The sequence below is a fragment of the Ricinus communis genome, chromosome 8, assembly GCF_019578655.1.
Source record: "Ricinus communis isolate WT05 ecotype wild-type chromosome 8, ASM1957865v1, whole genome shotgun sequence".
Classification (NCBI taxonomy): Eukaryota; Viridiplantae; Streptophyta; class Magnoliopsida; order Malpighiales; family Euphorbiaceae; genus Ricinus; species Ricinus communis.
This window is the reverse complement of record NC_063263.1, coordinates 18,349,420-18,371,684: the sequence shown is the minus strand read 5'-3', so window position 1 is coordinate 18,371,684 and position 22,265 is coordinate 18,349,420. Positions and strand designations below refer to the sequence as shown.

At 29.4% G+C, this 22,265-nt stretch overlaps 2 protein-coding genes and 1 long non-coding RNA gene across 4 annotated transcripts; all 3 read left to right on the top strand.

Annotated features, from left to right (window-relative positions):
* Positions 1-2,804: 2,804 nt before the first annotated feature.
* On the top strand, positions 2,805-3,942 carry LOC8269784 (transmembrane protein 230). The gene is made up of 2 exons (XM_002530542.4): positions 2,805-3,260; positions 3,571-3,942. Exons 1-2 carry the CDS (start codon positions 3,071-3,073, stop codon positions 3,690-3,692), a joined length of 312 nt encoding a protein of 103 aa, XP_002530588.1. The 5' UTR covers positions 2,805-3,070; the 3' UTR covers positions 3,693-3,942.
* A 2,057-nt stretch (positions 3,943-5,999) lies between these two features.
* LOC125371003 lies at positions 6,000-10,900 on the top strand. The gene is made up of 2 exons (XR_007217163.1): positions 6,000-7,056; positions 10,362-10,900. It is a non-coding gene; the product is annotated as an uncharacterized LOC125371003 (long non-coding RNA).
* Positions 10,901-15,240: 4,340 nt separating this feature from the next.
* On the top strand, positions 15,241-21,016 carry LOC8269786. Of its 2 annotated transcripts, none has more exons than XM_015726242.3 (7): positions 15,241-15,671; positions 17,333-17,404; positions 17,507-17,574; positions 18,873-19,020; positions 19,104-19,184; positions 19,335-19,418; positions 20,631-21,016. In XM_015726242.3, exons 1-7 carry the CDS (start codon positions 15,390-15,392, stop codon positions 20,634-20,636), a joined length of 741 nt encoding a protein of 246 aa, XP_015581728.1. In that variant the 5' UTR covers positions 15,241-15,389; the 3' UTR covers positions 20,637-21,016. The 2 variants fall into 2 exon arrangements, with proteins under 2 accessions (XP_015581728.1, XP_015581727.1); XM_015726241.3 differs by having other exon boundaries at positions 19,329-19,418.
* Positions 21,017-22,265: the final 1,249 nt, after the last annotated feature.

The window sequence follows — 22,265 nt, the reverse complement described above, 5'->3', positions numbered from 1 at the left end:
ATGATAAAAGAGTCTAAAGGAGCTCGCTTGTCCATGCACCGGCTTGCCCATAGAGCGCACATTCCAGGGCGGCCTCGTCTTAAACATACCAGCGAAACACACCAATTTACCATCAACCTGGCTTTGATACACGGCCAGCCAATTATCCCCGCCCGCTGCACAAAAGCAGACAACTCTCTGTCATTTAACAAGCTGGAATCAGTTGGAGGAAAAGCGCACAACTGATGATAGCTTATTTATCATGCACATGAACTATTATTAGCTTCCATTTCATATGGACTTGCTAGTAATCATCTGGGGAAGCTCACACAGCGAGTGTCACAAGGAATGGCATGCCTTGACCTTCTATCTATTGGGGCCAATGCAGGAAAGCAACACCAAAGAAAAGGAAAGAACTTCATTTACAGAAGAAGTGATAAGAGGCATTTGATCTACACGTGGAATTCCACAACTTCGGTTTTGTCAAATCAGAGCATCCCCACGGTTGTTATGAAACCAAAAAGCAGCCCCAGCATGCCAATCGCGTCCCAAGATTCGCGCAGGAAGCCTTGTATTAAATATGCACATCAAGCTACTGCTAAATGAGGATATATAAGCAAGCATGGCACTCCCAACTGCAAAATCCCATAGGATTGTTCTATTGCGGGAGAGAGGATGGTTTGCCATAACCCAGCCCAAGTTGTTAACATAGTAACAAATCTTTGGACGATAATCAAAAAAAGGGATGATTCAATTTTCTTTTCTCCATCTCTCTCTCTCTCTCGCTACTAACTCTAGATAGGCGATGAGATCGGTGAGCTCTCCACTGTATGGAGCATTTTCATTGCTAAGAGCTTGGCTAGTTGGAGTTCTATTCTAGAGGCATTGTGTTGAAGAAGAGTGGACGTTTGCATGACTCCTGGAATAACAACATCCCTATCTATCTTACAAGAATTGAACCAGAAGCAGTTAAATTAGCCTAACTGCCATCCACTCTTCTTGATTGGGTCACCCTGTATTCAACCATCTTATATTTAAAATTAACAAATCTTTGAAAAACAATTTCATTTCCACATTAGCTAACTAATAATTCTATTATTCAATAATTAATAAAATTTTAAAAGAAGATTTGTAATTATTAATTATACAGAAAATATTTAGAAGAAGAATATTAAATCCCTAAGTATATATTATATTGTGCTTAGTTCAAAAATCTAAAGAATTTATTTACAATTTCAAAGTTTATATATGTTTGATTCACATGAAAATTTATTTAGAATTCTAATTTATTAAACTCATAGAATTAGTCATAAATAAATTAAAAAAAATTTATTAAAATATGTAAAAAAATTTAAAAAATTTCTCATTGGTGAAAAATATATTTCATAAGATTAAAATATCTTTACACTTTATTATTTTATTTTATTTTGTTCTCACTGTTGTTTTTTCATGTGTTCTACATCTATTTTTGTTTTACTAATTATAATTTAGTCCAAAAATTAATTCATTTTCACGTGGATGAATTCTATAGTTTTTTAATACACTAGATTTAAAAATTTATTAAAATAAATTCTTCACATCATGTTTGTTTGAAATGATCCATAAAATTATGTGGAATCCATTTATAAATTTAAAATTTATATATTTAATTTTAATAAAAAATTATTTAAAATTCTTAATTTATAAAATTAGTTATAATTAAAATAAATTTTAATAAAATAAATAAATTTTTTAAATAAATTCCATTTTAGTAAGTTATTATATTTCATAAGATCAAAATACTCATTTCAATTTTACCATTTCATTTAACTTTCTTTATCATATTATTATTTTCTTTATAATTTTTTTTATTATAATTTTTTTTCTAACACAATATTTATTTTATATTTAAAATAAACTGACATTTTGCAAATAAATTTCAATCAAATATTAACGTTAATAAATTTTAATTAAATATAATACCAGTATTTGATATTTTGATGCTTATAATTAGTAACAAATTTAAAATTTTAAAAATTATTAAATACTTAAAAATTATCAAATACAATATCTTTTTTACATACATTCTATCAAAAAAAAAAGAACTAAAGTTAAACTTATAATCTCTAGTAAAAGAAAAAATATAGTCACTGTGAAATTATATTAAAGTATGATTTCTTTTCACGGCAATTATTTATGGATTGAAAATTAAATATTTAGCTTGTATTTTATAACAAATTTTTTGTATATGATAATTTGTTAATATTAAAATTATACATTAAATTAATTTAAATATTAGTTATTTTGTAATTTCTATTTATAACAATTAATGTTTTTAGAATTAATATCTTATTAATTTCAAAATATATTAATTATAGAAAAGTTTACAAACTGTATTTATAAATTTTAATTGAAAGAAAACTACATACGCTATTGGTAAATTATTAAAAGATCCATTCTCCTAAAAACAATTAATCTAGAAACCTCAGTATTACATATAAATAAATAGTCGAATGAAGATTTCAGCCAAATTATTTTTTTTGACAAATTTATTATTAAGTCTTGGATTTTTAATTTTATTCTATTAAATTTTATTCTATTAAAATTCTATATTTTTATTTTTATTTGCAATTAAAAAATCTATACATATTCCATAGAATTCTTATTTATACTATTTGGTTTTTATATGTATATTTTTAATTTTTGTTAAGAACTTAAAAATAAGAGGCCCGGTAAAATATAATTACAAAACTGCTTAATTTTGCATTATTTGATTTATTTTTTTCAATCAGTGACTTCGGCCTAATTGATAACGTTCAGTGAAAGGTCAAGTTTTTAATTTTTTACCCACCTGCTGCGTGGCGGCACCGGAGTCCTCTTTCTCCTCCTCCCTCTTCTAGATTTCCTTCTCTTTGAAAAGTCCATTCCAACTTGCACTCTAAGAAAAGAAAAGCACCCAAACCAAACAAGCCTTAGTATTAGCCATCATCAGCTCAAACCTTCAATACAGATTTCGTTCTTTATCTTTTCAAGAATCAATCAGAAGGAAGGAAAAAAAAAAAAAGATAAATCTTGCATATATCTGCAACTTTGTGCTTATATAATACAAGTAATGGCGTATGTAGACCACGCATTTTCGATTACAGACGATGATTTAATGTTAGAGACATCTTACGTCGTCAATAATCGCCCTCCAATTAAAGAGATCGCTCTCGCCGTTGCTCTCCTAGTTTTTGGTGTTACCGGCATCGTTTTAGGCATTTTCATGACTGTCAACAGAATTGGTGGCGATCGCGCTCACGGTAACTATCCTGCCTAACCCTAATTCCTTGATTTTGTTATTTTTGTTAGCTAATTAGAGGAATTAGGTTTTTATCTTTGAATAAGAAAAATAATGAGCTAAATTTAAGCTTTATTCTTAAAATTTTTGTGAGCTTGGTTTGTAATTAGAGGAATTAGGGGTTTTGTCTTTTGAGTAGTAAACAAGGAATGTGCTAATTGGAGCTTGTATTTGTTTGGAGGCTAAATTAATTACAGGAACTGGGGTTTTGTGTTGCAATAGTTTAAAAAATGCTATTTTTAATCTGGTTGGTGAATGCTTTTTTGAATCAGGGCTGTTCTTTGCGATTCTTGGGGTGGTATTGTTTATACCTGGATTTTATTATACGAGAATTGCTTATTATGCTTATAAAGGGTACAAAGGCTTCTCTTTCGCCAATATACCACCTGTTTAGTGTATTTGATGATGAAGCTGAAGCTAGCTCCAGTTTGCCCCAATTACTTCTGTACATATCTTTCCTTCTCCAGTTGTGGTTTTTCTGTTAATCTACTTTCTTTAGGTACTTATGTGTTTTAAATTGTAAGTGTCTTGAACAATCAGTTTTTGTTGCTATATAGTGATTTTGTGTATTATTATTACGATGAGAGAATTTAGTTTTGTGATCTTTAACTTTCTTGTCTATGATGCAATATGTTTTTAATTCATTGTGGTTGGCTTCCTTAGATGGGATGTATTTAATAAGATTCTGACCTTATTTAGCATAATGATAGTCTGCATTTTATTGTCTACAATAGTCAAAATTCATCTTCACCTTTCAGCGTGCACGCGATACTAATAAAAATTTGGTTTTTGAGACATATATCATGATGTTAGATAGAACATTTTGCAAATTCTAATGTAAAGTTGGGTATCTGGTATTGTTATTTGTCTTGTATTATGTGTGCTTCACTCCCCAAGATTAAATTGAAATAAGAATGTAGTATGTTACAATATAAACTATTGCACTTTTCTTAGTAAATATGACATCGCTAGTATCTAAAGTTAGTTTCAGTATAGTATTAATCCATTAAACAAACCCATAACAAATGGAAATGACCGATTCATAATAAGTTGTGAGCATTAGAGTATGCTTTCCTTCTTAATCATGGGATGACCTTCATAACTTCCAGTTCAGCATAAAGCATGCTAAATGCAGATATCAGATTCACATCAGTATCAATGCTCCTCTATGTATAATATTTTAGCTTGTATTCTTTATATGCTCAGCGTGCAACATGTGAGGACATGATGCTTGGATAAAAACCTTCTGCTCTTAACTATGTAGATTGCTTGGAACAAAACCCTGATTGCTAATATCATTTTAATTTAGCTTGTGATGTAATTTGAATGTGCAATTTTCATAAGATTCCTTTCGACTTATGTGGATTCTGTGGATGGTGAATGCTGGACAAAGTTTATGTGGAAAATTCTTTCCTAGGAATAAAGCAGCTTTAGATATCTTGATTTAGTTTTTTTCCCTTGGCATTGGATTGCTCTTGCTGTGCCTATGCACAGTGGCCACTTGCCTACTTGTTTATTGGTATTTGGTGTACTTAAATGTAGGTTCTTTCAGTTTGTTAGAAAATTTTCCGTTTTAGTTGCATTTGATGGCGTGAGGATATTGTGCAGTGATGTTGTTTTGGGCTAAAAGCCTAAAAATGTTTTTGTAGCATATTCATGTAGGTAAACCAAGGGTCTTAAGGCTTTGTGTGGATGAGGATGATTTTCATTTCAAACATAGTCGCCATTCAGATAGAAAGGCTTTTCTTTATTTCTAGGTTGGTTTAGGCAAAATATCTAGATTTATGTACCATTTGAGATTATAGTATACTGGGTATAGTTAGCTTGTACAAGCACCCTTCTTAGGGTCATTATAATGTAATATTCTGGCATACAATGCAAGCACCAAATTGATGATTGCGTCTTTTGGGAGGTATGGGTTAAGATCTTCTTGGACTTGATAAATTGATTCCTTATATATGTCAAATGGCTATTGCGAGGAATATGTAAGAGTTGTGCCTTGGTTACTTCTTTATCTCCATGGTGATCTGGTTAGGATATTGGCTGCCAAAGATGTGTATGTAAGATCTATATATGCATTGACGAACGCTAAGAGTGTTTGCACCCAGCAATATCCTTGGTTGTGTTACGCTCCTACTCATAATCACTCTCTGTTTTGGCCCAGTTAATCCTTAGTTAGTTACACTTCAGTTCTTGCTGTAGTCTTGAGAATGCAGATTTGCTCACTTGGTGGATGATGGGATTCAAAAAGGAGGGTTTTTGTCCCTTTATTTTCATTGGTTGATGGCCAAAATCTGGTTTCTAGTGGTAGTGCTGTGATATATGAGCTTTGCTGTAGCTTTTGAAACTACTTTTGATGTGCTAACTTAGAGAATCACAGATGGTAATACACCTATTGTTGCAGTTGCTACTTCTAATATTTGATTGAGTAGCTCCGGCTACTAATATGCAGGATGTGACTTCTCACAGCATAAAAGTACAATGAAGTAGTTGCAATCTTGCACTGCTGAGCTTGATGTTTAGTTTCTCACAAGGGGTTGTCGACATGACATAGTTATCATCCTAGGTGAACTGGTACCTATATCTTGAGGCATTCAAAAAATGCAATATGTATGTAATTAATTGTTGGGACATTCCATTCTGTGCTGGCTTAACTCGAAAGTTAAAAATAGAATTTTGATGTGAAAGATGGGATAAAGAAAACGCTGAGAACGTTCAAGTGTTCTTCCTTGACTTGATGACGTGTTCAGCTTTGTTTGATGAAATATGATGGGGTTCCAGACATTGATCTTGATCCAGGATTCATATGGGTAGCGGTTTCAGTTGCTGGTTCTGCTTATTTATTTCATAAGGGGGATCTGTGCACAAGTTCAACACGCTAATACCCAGGAAATGATAAATTTTGGAGGACACACCGGTGACCTTGTTATTAGTATTAATCTGATTTCTTATGTGTCTGGGCTAACAATCTGTGAACTTGAGCGCATTTGGTTGAAAAAAAAAAATCAGAATAAAAAATAAAAGAAATTGAACAATGGCCTTTTGCAAGACTAAAGATAAAGATGCTCTCATGTTTGGTCAGAACAAAATTGGAGGGCGATTTCATATTAGATCTGTCAAAGGATGTGACAGCTTCTTAACTGTTTTAAGAGGAGCAGCTTAGGCATTGGAAAAACCGTATGGCATTAGATGTTTTTTGCTCTGTGTATTATAATTACTCAGTTATTCATGAGACTAGGTTAGTCTGTGTCTCGTCTTCAGCATCACACGTCAGAGGAAGAAGATAAAAGCTGAAGAAGAAAGCAGAAGAGGCAATAGTTCATTTATATCAACTGTCGAGAATGTCCATCTGATTCACCTATGAAGCATTGCAATTAGCCACTCTCAGGTGATTTCTAGTTAGGGTTCGGGTCACAGGAAAATTGAAGTAAAACGGCTGGATTCTTTTAGGCCTCGGGAAGAATGAATTCCTGGCCGAGGTCTAGACTATAGGAAGTGTAGGCGCAGAAACATTGCATAGCCTTTTAGTGCACGACACTCATGTGCATTTGATCCTTAAACAACAAATATTAACCTAAAAACTTTTTCCTTTTTTCTTTTTGGTGTGGGGGGACGGTCTGGCTCTGCTAATGCCAATGGCGGGCACCGTCGACCTGGAATATAACACCAGCAGGAACAATGGCTGCAACAAGAAGAGAGTAGAGCTGTGGGGGACTGGCCTACAGCCACATTACTTTCATCAATCCTTTCAGGCCCAGGTAATGAATTACAATGTTCAGCTAACAATTTATGGTTTTGTTTATTAATGTAGTACTCCTCGTTCTTTAGTGGTTCTTTATTTCAAAATAGCATGGTATAATAACAATTAGTTCATATTTTAATTTTTTGGTTAATTTATCCGGCAACTTTATAAAAATGGTCAATTCAACACAATTAAAAGATTTAATTAATATAAATGGTTTAATTTGATCCTTAAATTTCACATGAAATGTTAAATTTTATAAGAATGATTTTTAATTAAATTAGAATAAAAATTATTGAATAACATAATAATAAAAAATAATTAAATAATATTTTAAATTAAATATTTAAGTTAAATAATATTAGCAAATTCATGTAAGATTATGTTTTTATTTTATTTAATATTGTCAAAACTTATTTGAAATATTTTCTTTAATTTTTTAAATTATATAGTTTTTGTAAATATCATAAATTATCATAATTGATAGTTATTGATTAAAAATATTATCAAAAAGTTTAAATATTTAAAATAAAAAACAGGATCACATATCGCATAAAATTTATGATTTGTATAAAAATATAAAATAGTACCACGATATATTTTAACTCGCATAAGAATTTAAAGAAATGCAACTGTTAGTTGAAATTAAACTAATATTTTTTTAAATCAGTTAAACTAATATATCATAAATTTAATATTGCTAAAATATTTTACATCACAGTATTATTTTATATTTTTTATAGAAGTTATAAATTTCATATGATACATGATTTTATTTTTAATTTTAAATATTTATATCTTTTGATAATATATTTAACTAATAGTTTTCAATTATGATAACTTAATATAGTCATAAAATACAAATTAATATTATATAAATTTTGAAAATATTAAATAAAATAATTTTATAATTATTAAGTCATGTTTATATTTAATGGTTGAACAACTAATCCACTAGTTGCACAAATTACTCGATATTTCAATGTTCTCGCCACATGAAAATTTAAGACCGAGTTAGATACTAAAATATTATTAAATTATTATCTACCAGAGACTAAGATTAAATATTTATAAAATATAATATTTTATGAGTTTGATAATTATTTAATTTTTAATTTTTAATTAAAAAATTATATAATTATTTTTGTTAAATAATATGATAAATTATGTTAAGATTAAATAATTTTATTTTAATCCGATACAAATTTGTTTTTATATAATCTTACATTTAGTATGAAGTATAAGAACCAAGTTTAACTTTTGATATTGAGTAAGTCCTCTGATTGGGTTGAATTGACTATTTTTTCCAAATTGTTGGGTGAATTGACTAAAAATAATTAAAATCTGAACTAATTACTCATTGGTTTCAAGTTCAAGGGGCAAATTGGCAGTTTTATAGGAAAGAAGTTGAGTAAAAGATTGGGCCTGCACTAATGCCCCCAGCCCTTTCTGTCATCTTGCCATTCTGTTTCTGTTAGTTACCAACTTTGAAGCCAACATCGGGTCATACATAGGCCTAAAATTTTGTTAGACCAATCAAATTTAGGATTTTACTAAATTAACCCAAAAACGGAAAAATATATATCCCTTTTATTATTGTTTTTTTCCTAGAAATATTGTAAATTGAAATTATATTATAAAAATATAATAGCATATATTAGGTATTGTATTTTCTTATAAAATAGTATATATTTTATTAATTTGATATATATTATATATATATATGTATAAATTTTTTTTAATATTGAATTATTTGATATATTTTAAATATGTGTTCAGTTTATGTTTGATTTCTATTTAATGATTTAGTATACATAAATGGTACTGAAATCATTTTTTTGATATTTGTGTTTATATTTCATATATAATCCACATGTGTAAGAATATAAATTCATTTTGTTTTTCTTTTTGCAACTAATCCTTTCATATACAGTAAACATTTTATTTAAATGCAAAAATAGAATATTTCTGCAGAATTCCTTGCTAATGATTTTCAAGCCATTCTATGGTTGTTTAAGGATCCTTTCATAGATTATGTTAGACATCAAACAAAATCTATTTTGGCTTCAAAAGATGGCCTTTCTAGATGAAAGTGGAAATATTACCCTATCTATGTATGTCAATGTTATTTTATTAGTGGTTTCATCCAATTAAGTTTTTTATAAACTTATTATTTAAGCACTTTCTCAATTCTTGGATTATTCTTCAAATGCACAATTTAATCCTGAATTAGAATGGAGTCAAATACTAGAAAATCCATTAAAGATATTTAATATAATACTTTTAATATATATATATATATTTTTTGATACTTATTTTTTTTTTAATATATGTGCTTAAATTTTAACATTTAAAATTTTTGTTTTGACATATGTAGTTATTTATTTTGACATGTGTACTTATTTTTTATACATAAAATTCAAGCCGATATATAATTTTATAATTTTTTTATTAATTTATTAATTAATAATTTACATTCCTGATTAAATACTTACTCTAATTCTAAAAGATAACATATTAATTATATTTTAATATTATCTTAATTAATAAATTAATTTTCTAATTGGATAATAATTATAATTCTAGAAAATAACATCTTAAATTATATTTTTAATATTATATTCAATAATAAATTAATTTTTAATTATATAATAAATTTTAATTCTAAAAAATAGTAATCAATTATATTAATAGTATTGATTCATATAATATTAAAAATAATAAATAAATATTTTTAAAATAATTTTTATATTGTTACAATAATAAAATTTTTAAATTTTTAAAAAAATTCAAATGAAATATATATTTCAACTTTTGTATGTTAAAATATTGGCTCATAAATAGAAAAGCAGCGTTCGTAGTTTTTTGAAAAGATTAGATGAATTGTTAGACGAATTTTTTAGAAAAAAAATTTTTTTTTTTTAACTTTTCAAGAATTTCTCCTATTTCACAAAGGTTATATAAAGAATGGATTTTGTTTAGAATAATATATTGTTCTAATATCTAATGATAGTGTTTCCAATATATTTTTAATATCTAATAATAATATCATTTAATCCCAGACTCTTGGGGAATGTATTCATCCTCAAGAAATATGTATTAAAGTGTATATATGACTTATTTAAATTGTGAAATTAGAAAAAAAAAAAAACTCTTTTTCAATATAATATAAAAGATACCTGTCATTATTTAGAAAAAATTTATTATATTCATTATTAGTGTGTTATTCCTAGAGTAACTTTTATTCATTGAGCCACAATCTTTTATTTGGCACCATAATAAGACTGAATTTTGCCTCTGCTTCATGGGTGAATCTTACAGTCAAGCTTCCCTTTTACCTTCGCACTAGAGGGAACTTTTACACACCTCTGTTACTTTTTGAGAGGCCTACACCGATAGAAATGTCTACTTGAAGCTGATCCTTGACCCATAAATTCTAACACGAGATTAGAATTCTAACTCTTCTATTTGTTTATTAATATTAATCTACATTAGAGAAAAATATGTCATTGGAAGCTAAATAAACAGAGCCAATTGTTTACGTGTTTATCCGGAAGGGCAAGTTCACTGGAACCAGCTATGGCAGCCCAGAAGGAGTTTGAGTCGTTTTCTAAAAGCTTTTATAAAAGAGGTTCAGAGATAGAAATGTATGAAGCAGGCAAGGGTGAGTTTGAGGTACATGATAGAGTTTGGTTAGGGGCCTACTTCTAAGGATTTGTTGATTTCTGCTCAGTTCCTTCATAAGGAATTGCCTGTCTTTAAATCCTCTGTTTCTAAAGGTGCTTTCTTTTTCTTATCTTTTTGCACTAATGGGTTATGATCTAACTATGATTAGTTATCTATTATTATTTTTTTAATCATCTTTTTTGCTTAGATATCCTCTCCCATCTCAATTTTAGGTCTTTCTTTCACATATTCATGTATAAAATGCTCAAGATAAGGTATCTCTATCTTCAAATCTTAAACCATAACACTTCAGAAGCTATAATTTATTAAAAAAATTCCAATAGAAGTTAGATTTGTTAAAAGATTATTAAATAAAATTGCAGCTAACCAATTAAATAATGAAAAGAAGGGCATCCTAAAATGTCATATCTGGGCAGGCATTGCATTGTCATGGATGAGCTCCATCCAGAACTAATGATTTCATTTAGTTATGTTTGATAGCTGAAGAAGGGCCAGTTCACTTGTACATGTATCTTAGCTGTATATGCATGATTATATAATATAAGTTAACTTTATAATAATATAACACTAAATACACATCAAAATAATGACAAGAAAAGCCTAGACATCTTTTATGTTCCTTATCCAACTTGTCCCTCCATTCTTAAACAAATTATTCCCCACATCCCTACTTTCAGAAGTCTTTCCAATTACATTTCCCATGCCATCATTACCAACCTTCCCCAGCTGTGCCATAACACACATGCAAATACAAAACCCATAAATCATTTCAATTTCAAAAAATATATATATATAAGAGTTGACAAATACTAAACAGGATTATTTTTATCTGGGCAAGCTTTTTTTTCTTTTTTAATACAACTCAATATTAACACAACTTGCTAGTTCCATAGGTTTGCCCACCTTGTCCATTCTTGTGTCACAATTTGTTTTTGTTGCTTTGGCAAGAAATTAACTATAATCTATTCATCTTCCACCAAGTTATCTAAATTAAGGTCATTAGTGAGACACTTTATGACCAAATCAATCCTCAGATAGACTTTTCTCAGCTTTTGAAGTTGTGGAGTAGGTTAGATGCTTACCTGCCTTCTTGTGAACTGCAATTCTTGTATGTTGATGATGTTACAATGAATAATTAAGGCATAAGCATAGGTGGTCCTTTCTATTAAGCTGAAGTGGGTTCTTATGTAATAAACAGACTAATGAAGTGGGTTTGTTCTATTGTAAATTTGTAAGGACCAAAATGCCATAACAATGATAATCTTGTTTGTTAGTAGTGCCTGAGTGGTTCTCAAACTATTGAAGAATTAAAGAGCAAGACATGGATATTTTATAGGATTATGAGATGTGACTAAAAAGGCAAACAAAGGCTGCTACAATACTACTCCTTTTCTATCAACCGGCGTTGCATTGTCATTGCTCCTAAAAAATATGATATCTCTTATAAATTAATATTAATATTTTAAATTATTGGAGCAATTAATCTATACTTACTGAATGTGGGCTCTAATTCGCATTATTTCAAATACTATAATATAAATAATTTATTAAAAGTAGAATTTTAATTCGTGTCATTTTAAATATTATAATATAAATAATTTATTGTCTCATCAAGTAGAATGAAGTCTATATAGTATAAAAATATGGAGAGTCTTTAAGGTAGAAAAGTTTTTAAAAAGTAGTATTAAATATTATATGGAGAGTCTTTTTACTATTCAATTTGAATGATTATATGATGAATTTATTGAAAAATCTTAAATTTGAATAGAGTGAAAGGCACAATTAATTTGAGTCATCTCTCTTGCATAATTTGTCCTAATGATAATATATAAATGATAATAAGTAAAATAAGTCACAATCAAATAAATAGCAAAATAATTAGGACTTGAATATTAATTGGCAACAAAGATTTCGAGTTTAGGTGGAGTGGGAGTAAACATGGAGAAAAATTCATGAAAAGAGGAATGCTTAAAACAGGCTGTGGAAAATTGCACAAAAATGATTGTTATTCTATTTATATGTTTGAAGCAATTAGGCAATTTGTGATAGGGAAAACCCATTAGAAAATTGATTGACCTCTTCACACATGGCCACTCCCCTAATAATAAATTTAGCATGCACCTCTCAATTATTTCTCCAAACTATATATATATTAGCCATTAAATATATATATCCATAATATAAAATATCACTGACTTTAGTTAGGCTAAATTTTAAATGAATTTTTGGTATTCTTTTTTTAGATTGAGAGATTCTAAAATATAAATTCTAAATTAAAAATTTTATCATATAAATTGATCATAAAAAATACATAGACTGATAATTTAATTTTTCTTGCATCTCATGTTTAGTTCAATAGCCACAACTTATAGATTTAATAAGTGATTTTTTTATTTCTTTCATTAATGTGAAGATTATTAAGTCAAAATTATATAGGTTTACTTAAGATATTTATCCACCCATAATGTAATAGTGATAGATTTGGTCCAAGAAAGAGCAACTTATTTAATAGTTATCAAATAACTACCAAAAGGTAGTTGTAGAAATAATTCTCTAGAAACAAGAAATTGAATATACATTAATCATACAAGAGATAAGAAATACGCTTCTCTCTCCCTACTCCCCAAATCAAATAGAAATACTTTTTTTTTTTTACTTTTTTAATTAAATAATAATTCTAATTTTAAAAATAATATTTTAATTATATTTTTAATATTATATTAACTATTAAATTAATTTTTAATTATATAATAATTTTTAATTCTGGAATATTGTATATCAATTGCATTTGTAGTACTACTTTTATATATAGTTAATAAATTAACTAATAAGATTTTTAAAATCATTTGTACAATTATTACACGAATAGAACTTTAATATATTGAAATTTTATTAAATGAAATACTTAAAAATATTTAGTTTTCTTTTTTAAATTACTAAACATTAAAAAATTTAATCAACTTTTCTAAATCCATTTTATATTATTATTATTATTTATAATTAAAATAATAATACTAATTATGTAACTCCGAATAAATGAGTATTACTATTTAAAAATAAAATCAAACATAAATGTATAAAAAGATGAAAGAAATGAAATATATTTTTCAAATAAAAAACACTATCTTGTCACTTAAACTAACTTTTGGATTCAACCAATTTTAACATAATATTTCTCTATTTTTAATACCTAATTCACCGAACCCTAGGATTTAGTAATTTGGATCAATCTAACGCACACCCTTGTTGTTTCCTTTTCCAATAATTCTCATAATTTATAAGAATAAATTATATAGTAATAAAAATCTTAGAAAGAAAAAAGGAACTTCCTCTTACAATCCATAAATCATCATTTATTTGTTCTAAAACTTTAGGCATCTTTGATTTGATTTGCCACTTAAAACATTAATACATAATTTGCTTGGACCAGTCCAACTTGATTAAATTATTTATAAATTCATCTACTTATATATTAATTTATTTTATAAATTTATTATTATTTAAAGCCTGCTGTAAAATTATTATTTATGTTGAAAAGAGACATAAAATTGTTAATTTGGTAATATTACTTTTTAACTTTATGGAACTACTTTTATTAAATATTCTTTTTAGAATTATTCTTTTCTAGAAAACAGCTATTAAAATTGAAGAAATCATTTTCTCGTAAAACAGATATTAATAGAAAATTCATAATGAAAAATAAATTGTAAATGATTAACTAAAAATAATAATTAGCAGGAATGTAATAGCCACTTTACTTATCATTATACACGTCACTATGACTTGTATTAGAAAAATATGGATTTGATTAATAGTATCAATCATGATTAATCTTCCATCTCAAAAAGGAAAATAAAAATTATGGCTAACCTTCACAATTTCTTAATGATCCATTTGGAATGAAATTCAAAAATGACATTGCTCATGTTTACTCTAGTATTATAAATAAAATTAATAATTCTTAGATTCAGATTAATTATATATAATAATATTAATAACAATTACTTAATAAATTAATAATTAAAAATAAATAATAATCTGAAATGGATAAAAATATAATTTTTAGACAGAAAGAGTAATGATACTAATATTATAACTTTGATTCGATTAAATTTTAATGTGATTAAATTTTTTTCTCCTCTTTCAATTTTTGAAATTGTTTCGTTAAAAAGGTTACATACAAAAAGTTATGAAATGAATTAATCCGTAATTAGAAATTTAATCACTTTTTTAGATTTTCAATTTTACCTTTCAAAATTTCAATTTTTATTTTAAAAATTGATATGTTTTCATTGTCAAAGCAGAGTACAGTCAGCACCTGACACTTAGTACCAAATGGCAGTTCCCTTAGATATCGCTGTAACCCTCCCTGAGTCAGACAGACACAATCGTAAATAGAACTCTGGCTGCAGGGGCAATTTCGACCACGAAAACTAAAGAAAAAGAAAATCCAAAACAGGTCCATTTCGTAAATTCCGCCATTACAAAACTTTTTTTTTGTCTTTTTAAAGCCTTGTCCACTCACTATCTCTCCTTCTCTTCTGTTGTTCTCCACTTCTCCAGAGAGAGAAACAAAAAGCAACAGAGAACTTGAGAGAGAAACTGTATATGTAAATATAATATCTACAAACACACAGAAATAAACATTAGAGAGAGAGAGAGATGGTGGATGATTTTGTGGTGTGTGTAGATAGATTACTCATAGCATCAGCTTGCTTTGAGTCAGTCAACAATGGAGGAGAAACTGAAAGGCACAATCTTGAATCTTCAAATGAGAGTGCCATTTGTTTTAAAAATAGTAATGGAGGAGGAGGGGGAGAAGGTTGTTCTTCTTCTTCTCCTTTAATAAAGAAAGTGAAAGAAATGGTGGAATGCAGGATTTGTCAAGAAGAAGATGATGTTCATTCAATGGAAGCTCCTTGTGCTTGCAATGGCACCCTCAAGGTCTTCACTTTTCTGGGTTTTAATTTTTAATTTTTGAAACTTTTAATCTTTCTTTGTTGGTTTTATGCTTGTGGGTATTTGAATTTTCTTATAGTTTTTTTATGGGTTTTGAGTGAAAATCCTTTTTATTTTTTTTCCTGTGTTGAAAATAAATTTTGTCGTTTTTGTTTGGGGTGCGGGTGTGAGATCATTTTTTTCTATGTGTTTGGTTGGGATGTGGGTTTTTCTGCTTTCGGTTGATTCTTCAATTTGTTTTATTGGTATAACATTTTGGACTCTTTCTCCCTCTCTTTGGTTTTTAATTCAATGTTTGGTTCACATGACCAAGTTCATTAAAGTAAGAAGGGAAGCTTTTCTTTGTCACTTTGTATTTTTAATGACACATTAGCAAGGTCTTCACCTTTATGGGATTTTAGATACATGATCAATAGGTTTGAGTTAAAGATTTTTTTTTTTTTTGGGTGTTTGAGAGTTTGTTTCGTAACTTATATATATACAATATAATAACTAGCACTGTCCTACTGTCACTGCTACTGCTGTTAGTATATTGTTCTGCCTGGGACATTTAGGTGAAAGTGGGTGCGTGCATTTAATGACACTCTCTCTTAGTTGATTATTTTGACTCTTTGTATGTGTTGTCTTACATGTGCTAGTGTGATTTTCTATCCGGTGGTTGGTCGACAAGAAAACTGAGGAAAAATTTAGTGGCAATAAAAATTTTGGGGTCTTTATAAATCGATTTATAAAAGTGGGCAAGAAATGATACAAGTTCCTTCAACTAGGTGATACAATTGCACTGTCAGTTGTTCTTATTAATTAATTCTCCACTACCGTTAAAGCTGCAAATATTGGTATCCGGAAAATTCTCTCCCTAGCCTCCCTTATACACCAAAACTCCCCATCTTATCCCTTGCACTTCTCAGTCTACAAGTAAAAATTCAATGTATTTTGCAGTTAGATCTTCTTCATTCCTTATATAAGAATTGGCTGATGGCCACGTACTTCAGTAGCTTGAATATGGGAATTCTAAAATGGAAAATGAACTTTATTGTTTAAATCCTATTTCAGATTGGGTTGTGGCCTGTGGATGCATACAGTTATGTTGTTTCCTTTCAAATTGCATACTTTATCTTGATTGATTTCTTGACCACATAACTTTTTCTCCTTGTTGAATCCTTTGGTTGGATTGAACATCAAATGTTGTCCTTCTCATCATGTAGATGCCAATACCAATTTGCATTTTAGCCCTTTTTGACACCAACTTGTAGTGAAGGAACAAACTGTTTCATGTTTGAAGATCTGTATCTGATTCTCATTTGGCATGCATATAGTAAGAATGGACAATATTATTCGATCTTAAATGTTGAAACTTTGTCAAGTATGTACAATATTTCTAGACATTGGTTTGGTTCTAAATCTTTTATCGTTCTTACTCTATTTGCTTCATTCCAGCTCAAACTTCTATGGTTGAACATGAATAACTCTTTTTTATAGCCTTTATAATACATGCTGCCAAGTACTGCATACAAGTCTAGAAACCCAAGCTAACCATTGTGGTTGTAGAGACAAATTTTCCTTCTTGATTTTCAATTAATAGTAGATAACTTTCATGGTAGAACCTATAAATTTTATGCTGATGTTTTATCAGTCCTTCTTTGTAGTTTGCTCATAGGAAGTGCATACAGAGATGGTGCAACAAGAAAGGTGATATCACCTGTGAAATCTGCAACCAGGTAAGGATTTATTCTACTCATTCACTCTTACATATACTTTGCACCTAAGGGTGGAAACATATGTCATTTGTGCATACAATGTCTATGCTTTCTGTTTGGCAGGTCTTCTCCCCAAATTATTCTGTTCCACCAGCCCGCAGTAGTCCTGACGTTATGGCAATTGAAATCAGGTAACTAATGGATTCTTTGAATCTTTGTCAGAATGTAAGGATACATATATATATATATACAACTGTAGAAGTGTTTGTTTTTGTGTGTACATATGTGTTCTGATCTTCTTATACAATAGTTGAAAACCTGTATGTGGTGAAAAAGATTGTACAATTCTTATCTAACAGAGAGAAAAAAGGCCCTTGTAAAGAACAACTCTGTGACTGCCACCCTAAAATAAAAGTAAATAAGTTCTTTGTTTTCTCCTAAAATGTTTTTAGTAAGCTAAACTCACTTCTTAGATACTTTGTTGAATATGACTCACATGAGAAGTTGTAAATCCCATGCCTCTAGAAGCAGATGGGGATGTTACAAGCTCACTTCAAATTGGTCTTACAATGCAAAACAGTAGTAAGGTGTTGAATTTGATTGATGCATGAGCTAATTGCAAGTCTAGGAGTACATTAGGTTTCTGTCTTGCTGATTGATAAAGAAAATGCTTAAAAATATATTCTCAGTTGCATGTGCATTTTAAATTTTGGTCAATACTTCTATTTTTCAATTTTAGTTGGATTGATACTACTGATGCTTTTGGTTAAGGCATTAGAGGTTAAGGGTGAGTGGCTTTGCTTAGTGTTGTCACATGGCATGTTAATTGGGATAAACCTGTTGTCAAGGACTTTGAAGTTTGATTGACTAGTGGGACCCACTTTGATTAACTACATGGCTTACTTTTTCCTCTGTTTTTTGTAAAGAGGATATTACATTTCAGTTTTTCTTCAGTAATGATATTAGAAATAAAGATTAGCTTAGTCAAAGAAGAATGGTGATGCACATGCCTTTAATCTCTCTTTCCAGGCTTGACCACATTTTGTTACTGGTGTCAAAGTACACAGGAAATGAATTAATGATCAATAGCCTTGCTATTCCCTCCCTGTGCTCTCAACTAACCACAATTAATGTTGATTTGAATCTATAGTTTGAAATTGATTATCATTTGCATTGAGAACTGCATGGACATCTGAATGAATCAACCAGCAACAGAAGTTGCATATAACAAATGTAGAAGATAGATATTAAGATCTCTATATACATGGATAATTAAACGACGATATTTCAGGATTTACACTAACATGGAACTAGAGACTGAAAGGATGTAGTTCAGTCCACTTGTACTACTCTGGCCCAGGCTTTGGTCATACTTTGCTGTGAAAGACTTCTAGTTTTGCTTTTTTCGCTAAGTATTTCTGAAGCTGTACTGTGTGCATAGGACTTGAAGCTGTTATAATTTTTCTGTTCACCACCATTTTCTAATCAGGCAAGCATGGGGCCAACACATTGATCTGCGTGATTCTCATCTGCTAGCTCTAGCAGCTGCTGAGCGTCAGTTACTCCAAGCAGAGTACGAGGAATATGCTGTTGCTAATACCAGCACCATTGCTTGTCTTCGTTCTGTTGCTCTAATTGTAAGCAGCTACTATGAAGCATTCCTCTTGAGCAAATAGTTAATTTTCTTTGGAATTTAAAAGTACTTTGGTGATATGTACAGTTGTTGGTACTTTTGCTTCTATCTCAAGCTTTACTGGCTACAAGAGATGCCGGAATGGTACAAGAGTCGTCACTCTATAATGTAATAATCTCGATTGCTGATATTATATGTTGCAAATACACATTAGCAGTCACTGTTTACTCTATGTTGCATAAAGAAGTTGACTATAGTAACATTTAACTTGAGTCTCTTCATATGATACTAAATGAGGATGTTTAACATTAGCTTCAGGTTTCTCTTCGATTTGCCGGCTTGCTTCTGCCATGCTATGTGATGGCCCGATCATGGTACATTTTGCAAAGCCGAAGGAGACAGGTATTGCTTTGATATTTTACTTGATTTCTTAAGTGCCAAAAATTCTTTGCTACTTTGCTATAATATGATGGAACATTTGGTGATGCTCTGCAATTAGGGGTGAGCAAAACCAAACTGGGACCAGAAACCAAATTGAACCAACTGATTTGTTGCTGTTTTGATTTGGTTTTTATACAAATTTATTTTGGCTCAATTTAATCTTTTTAGATTGTTAATTTGATTTGATTTGGTTTCAAGCAAATTAAATCGGTGGAACCAAACTGAAATGAAATTTTCATATTTCTTAATAAAAATATTTTAATATTATTGTAAATATTAAAGTAGATTTTTTATGTTCAGTTTTGTTTGGTTCGGTTTGGTTTGCTTTGGCTTTTTATTTATGGAAGATTTGGTTTATTTGGTTCAGTTCAATATGGTCTAGTCTCCTGTACCATTGGGTTCGGTTTACATTTATAGGAAATTCGGTTTATTTATTGTTACTGGTTTGGTTCGGTTTTAACCAAACCAACCAGATGCTCCACTCTAGATGTAGAACAAAAGTCTAACCTGGCATGCTAGGGATGCAACTGCATCTTGGGAACCAAAGCTAAAAATGGCATGTATGAGTAAACACTATAATGATGTTAGTGTTAAATATTAAGTTTTAGGAACTAATTTGAGGTTGCTTTTGCTGAAGGTTTGGTCTGAGGCATCGATATCCTGTTAATTCTGTAGTTATTCGAAATAATACAAGGGCTAATTATTAATTTATTTTGGCCAAATGCATATTTATACCCCTGAAGTTCAACCATTTAGTCAGTTTAACAATCTAATATTCAATTTAACTTAACAGACACCTGAACTTGTTTTTTTATGATAATTTAACACTCTTTTCCATATGTCTTCATTCAATACGTCCATATTTATTGTACAAAAGTGTTCAAGTATAACAAAAAAAAAAAAATTGAGGTGTATGTTAGGTTAAATTGAAAGTTAAAAATGTTTAAATATTAAAAAAAGTAAAATTCAGGTTTTCTGTTAGGTTAAATTGAAAGTTAAAGTGTTAAAATGACTGATCCATACAAGCTTAGAGACATAAATATGTATTTAGCCATTTATTTTCTTAATATTATAATATTCTATGGAACTTGTTATAAATATATTTGATTAACTTGAACTGTGAAATTCTAATTCCATTTATTGACTCCTTTTTTTGTCCTTCTTAACATATAGGGTTAAATGGGAACACTGATGATGCCATCCTCAACTACTCTGTCAGAAACCTGGAGATTTGGTATTTCTTTTTGTTTTTGCTTCTGACCAGGCAAGTTGTATTGCCTATGGTAGCAGTCCTTGTATTTAAGTTCAAAGGATGCTGAAATTAGCTACAAAATTAGTGCGGAAAATGATTTGAGCACAAGGGTTTTCCTGAATCCACCTGAGAACTCAAAAGAAAATGTACATGTGAAAATGTTGAGTTCTTCAGGTGTACCTTTTATTTTGTTTGCTTATGTATACCTGTGCCAGATGCAATTGATGTTGTCGAGCTTTTGCATAGAAATATGACGATGGTGGCTTTGCTAGTCTTCCAATCTATTGTTGCAAATTTCTGTGTTCAACTTGAGACAGGCTTGGAACCCTGTTTTGTGTCTGCCAGTGCAAAATTTGAGGCTTTTGGAATTGAGGACATTGTCAATTTAGGGTTCATCCTGGCAGATTGGGTCGTTTATTTTCCTAAAAAAATATGGAGCAGGGAATGAATTTAATTAGAAACTTAAATTATGCAACACTCAATTTGTAATCGAATTTGGGAAACATTAAATGACGGCTTGGGAAGTTGAAACATGAAATTAAAACCGTTTGGACCATTCAGACTTGTAATTTTAACACGTAAATTCACCACAATCAGAAATGGACGATTAAGCAGTTTTGGTTTGGTAATAATTATTGAATTCCAAAAACTTATGAGATTCTTTTCTTAGTTTTAACTGTAAATTATGAAATTGAAACCCATAAAGTAAACCTAATATTGGCCATAAAGGGTTTTTTCAACTTCATATCATTATTTAGACTGCATAATATTGGTTTTGGTTCTACCATTTTGAATTATTTTATGATATATGATATGAAATGTGTGCTTTTCAAAATAAAAAATAGAAAATATTAAATATCCTATCAATATTTATTCCATTTTTTACTTATTTAATATGACATGTAATGTTTTCTAAAAACTTATTCCTTAACTTTAAAATATCAAGAAATAATTTAATAAATATTATATATCTCATTAGGTGCGTAAGGTAGACTATTTGTATAGCCTTATCCGATAAAAAATATTAAATTACTAATTTATTTTCGCAAACAAAGATCGGTATATTTGAGACTTAATTAAAATAGTAAAATTATCTACTCTTGCAAAGTAAAGATTTTAAATTTAAAATTTCACCTTTATATAAAGGGATGACTAGGATAAAATTATAAAAGACCTCAATTTTTCTTTATGTCATTAATATTCTTAACCTCTTGTTAAAAATGAACTAAATACATTTTGATTGTTTTTGTTTAAGAGAGTAGCCCTCGATCCGACTACCAATGATTATTGAAATGACCAGAGAATCTCTGAAACTAAAAAGAGTAAAAAGACAAGTCAATTGCCATAAATTATGATGCTTTTGAGATTGGCATCTTCTAATAAAAATTCTCTTCTGTATTCATCCAATGGCTGTTTTTCAGAAAAATTATGACATGTCAAATAGGCCTTTTCTTTCCTACTCTATTGAAGGAGGCTCATTAGGCCTCATTGTTGTGTTAACATCTTCTTTACTTCACCAATTGGACCACATGATCCAAAGGGTTTTGATTCTTCAT

What these genes read in the sequence shown, in the direction of transcription:
- LOC8269786 (XM_015726241.3), top strand. Translation starts at nt 15,390, where the DNA reads ATGGTGGATGATTTTGTGGTGTGTGTAGATAGATTACTCATAGCATCA. An exon ending in CCTGTGAAATCTGCAACCAG is followed by an intron (nt 17,405 to 17,506) that starts GTAAGGATTTAT and finishes TCTGTTTGGCAG; the next exon opens with GTCTTCTCCCCAAATTATTC. An exon ending in TTCGTTCTGTTGCTCTAATT is followed by an intron (nt 19,021 to 19,103) that starts GTAAGCAGCTAC and finishes TGATATGTACAG; the next exon opens with TTGTTGGTACTTTTGCTTCT.
- LOC8269784 (XM_002530542.4), top strand. Translation starts at nt 3,071, where the DNA reads ATGGCGTATGTAGACCACGCATTTTCGATTACAGACGATGATTTAATG. An exon ending in TGGTGGCGATCGCGCTCACG is followed by an intron (nt 3,261 to 3,570) that starts GTAACTATCCTG and finishes TTTTTGAATCAG; the next exon opens with GGCTGTTCTTTGCGATTCTT.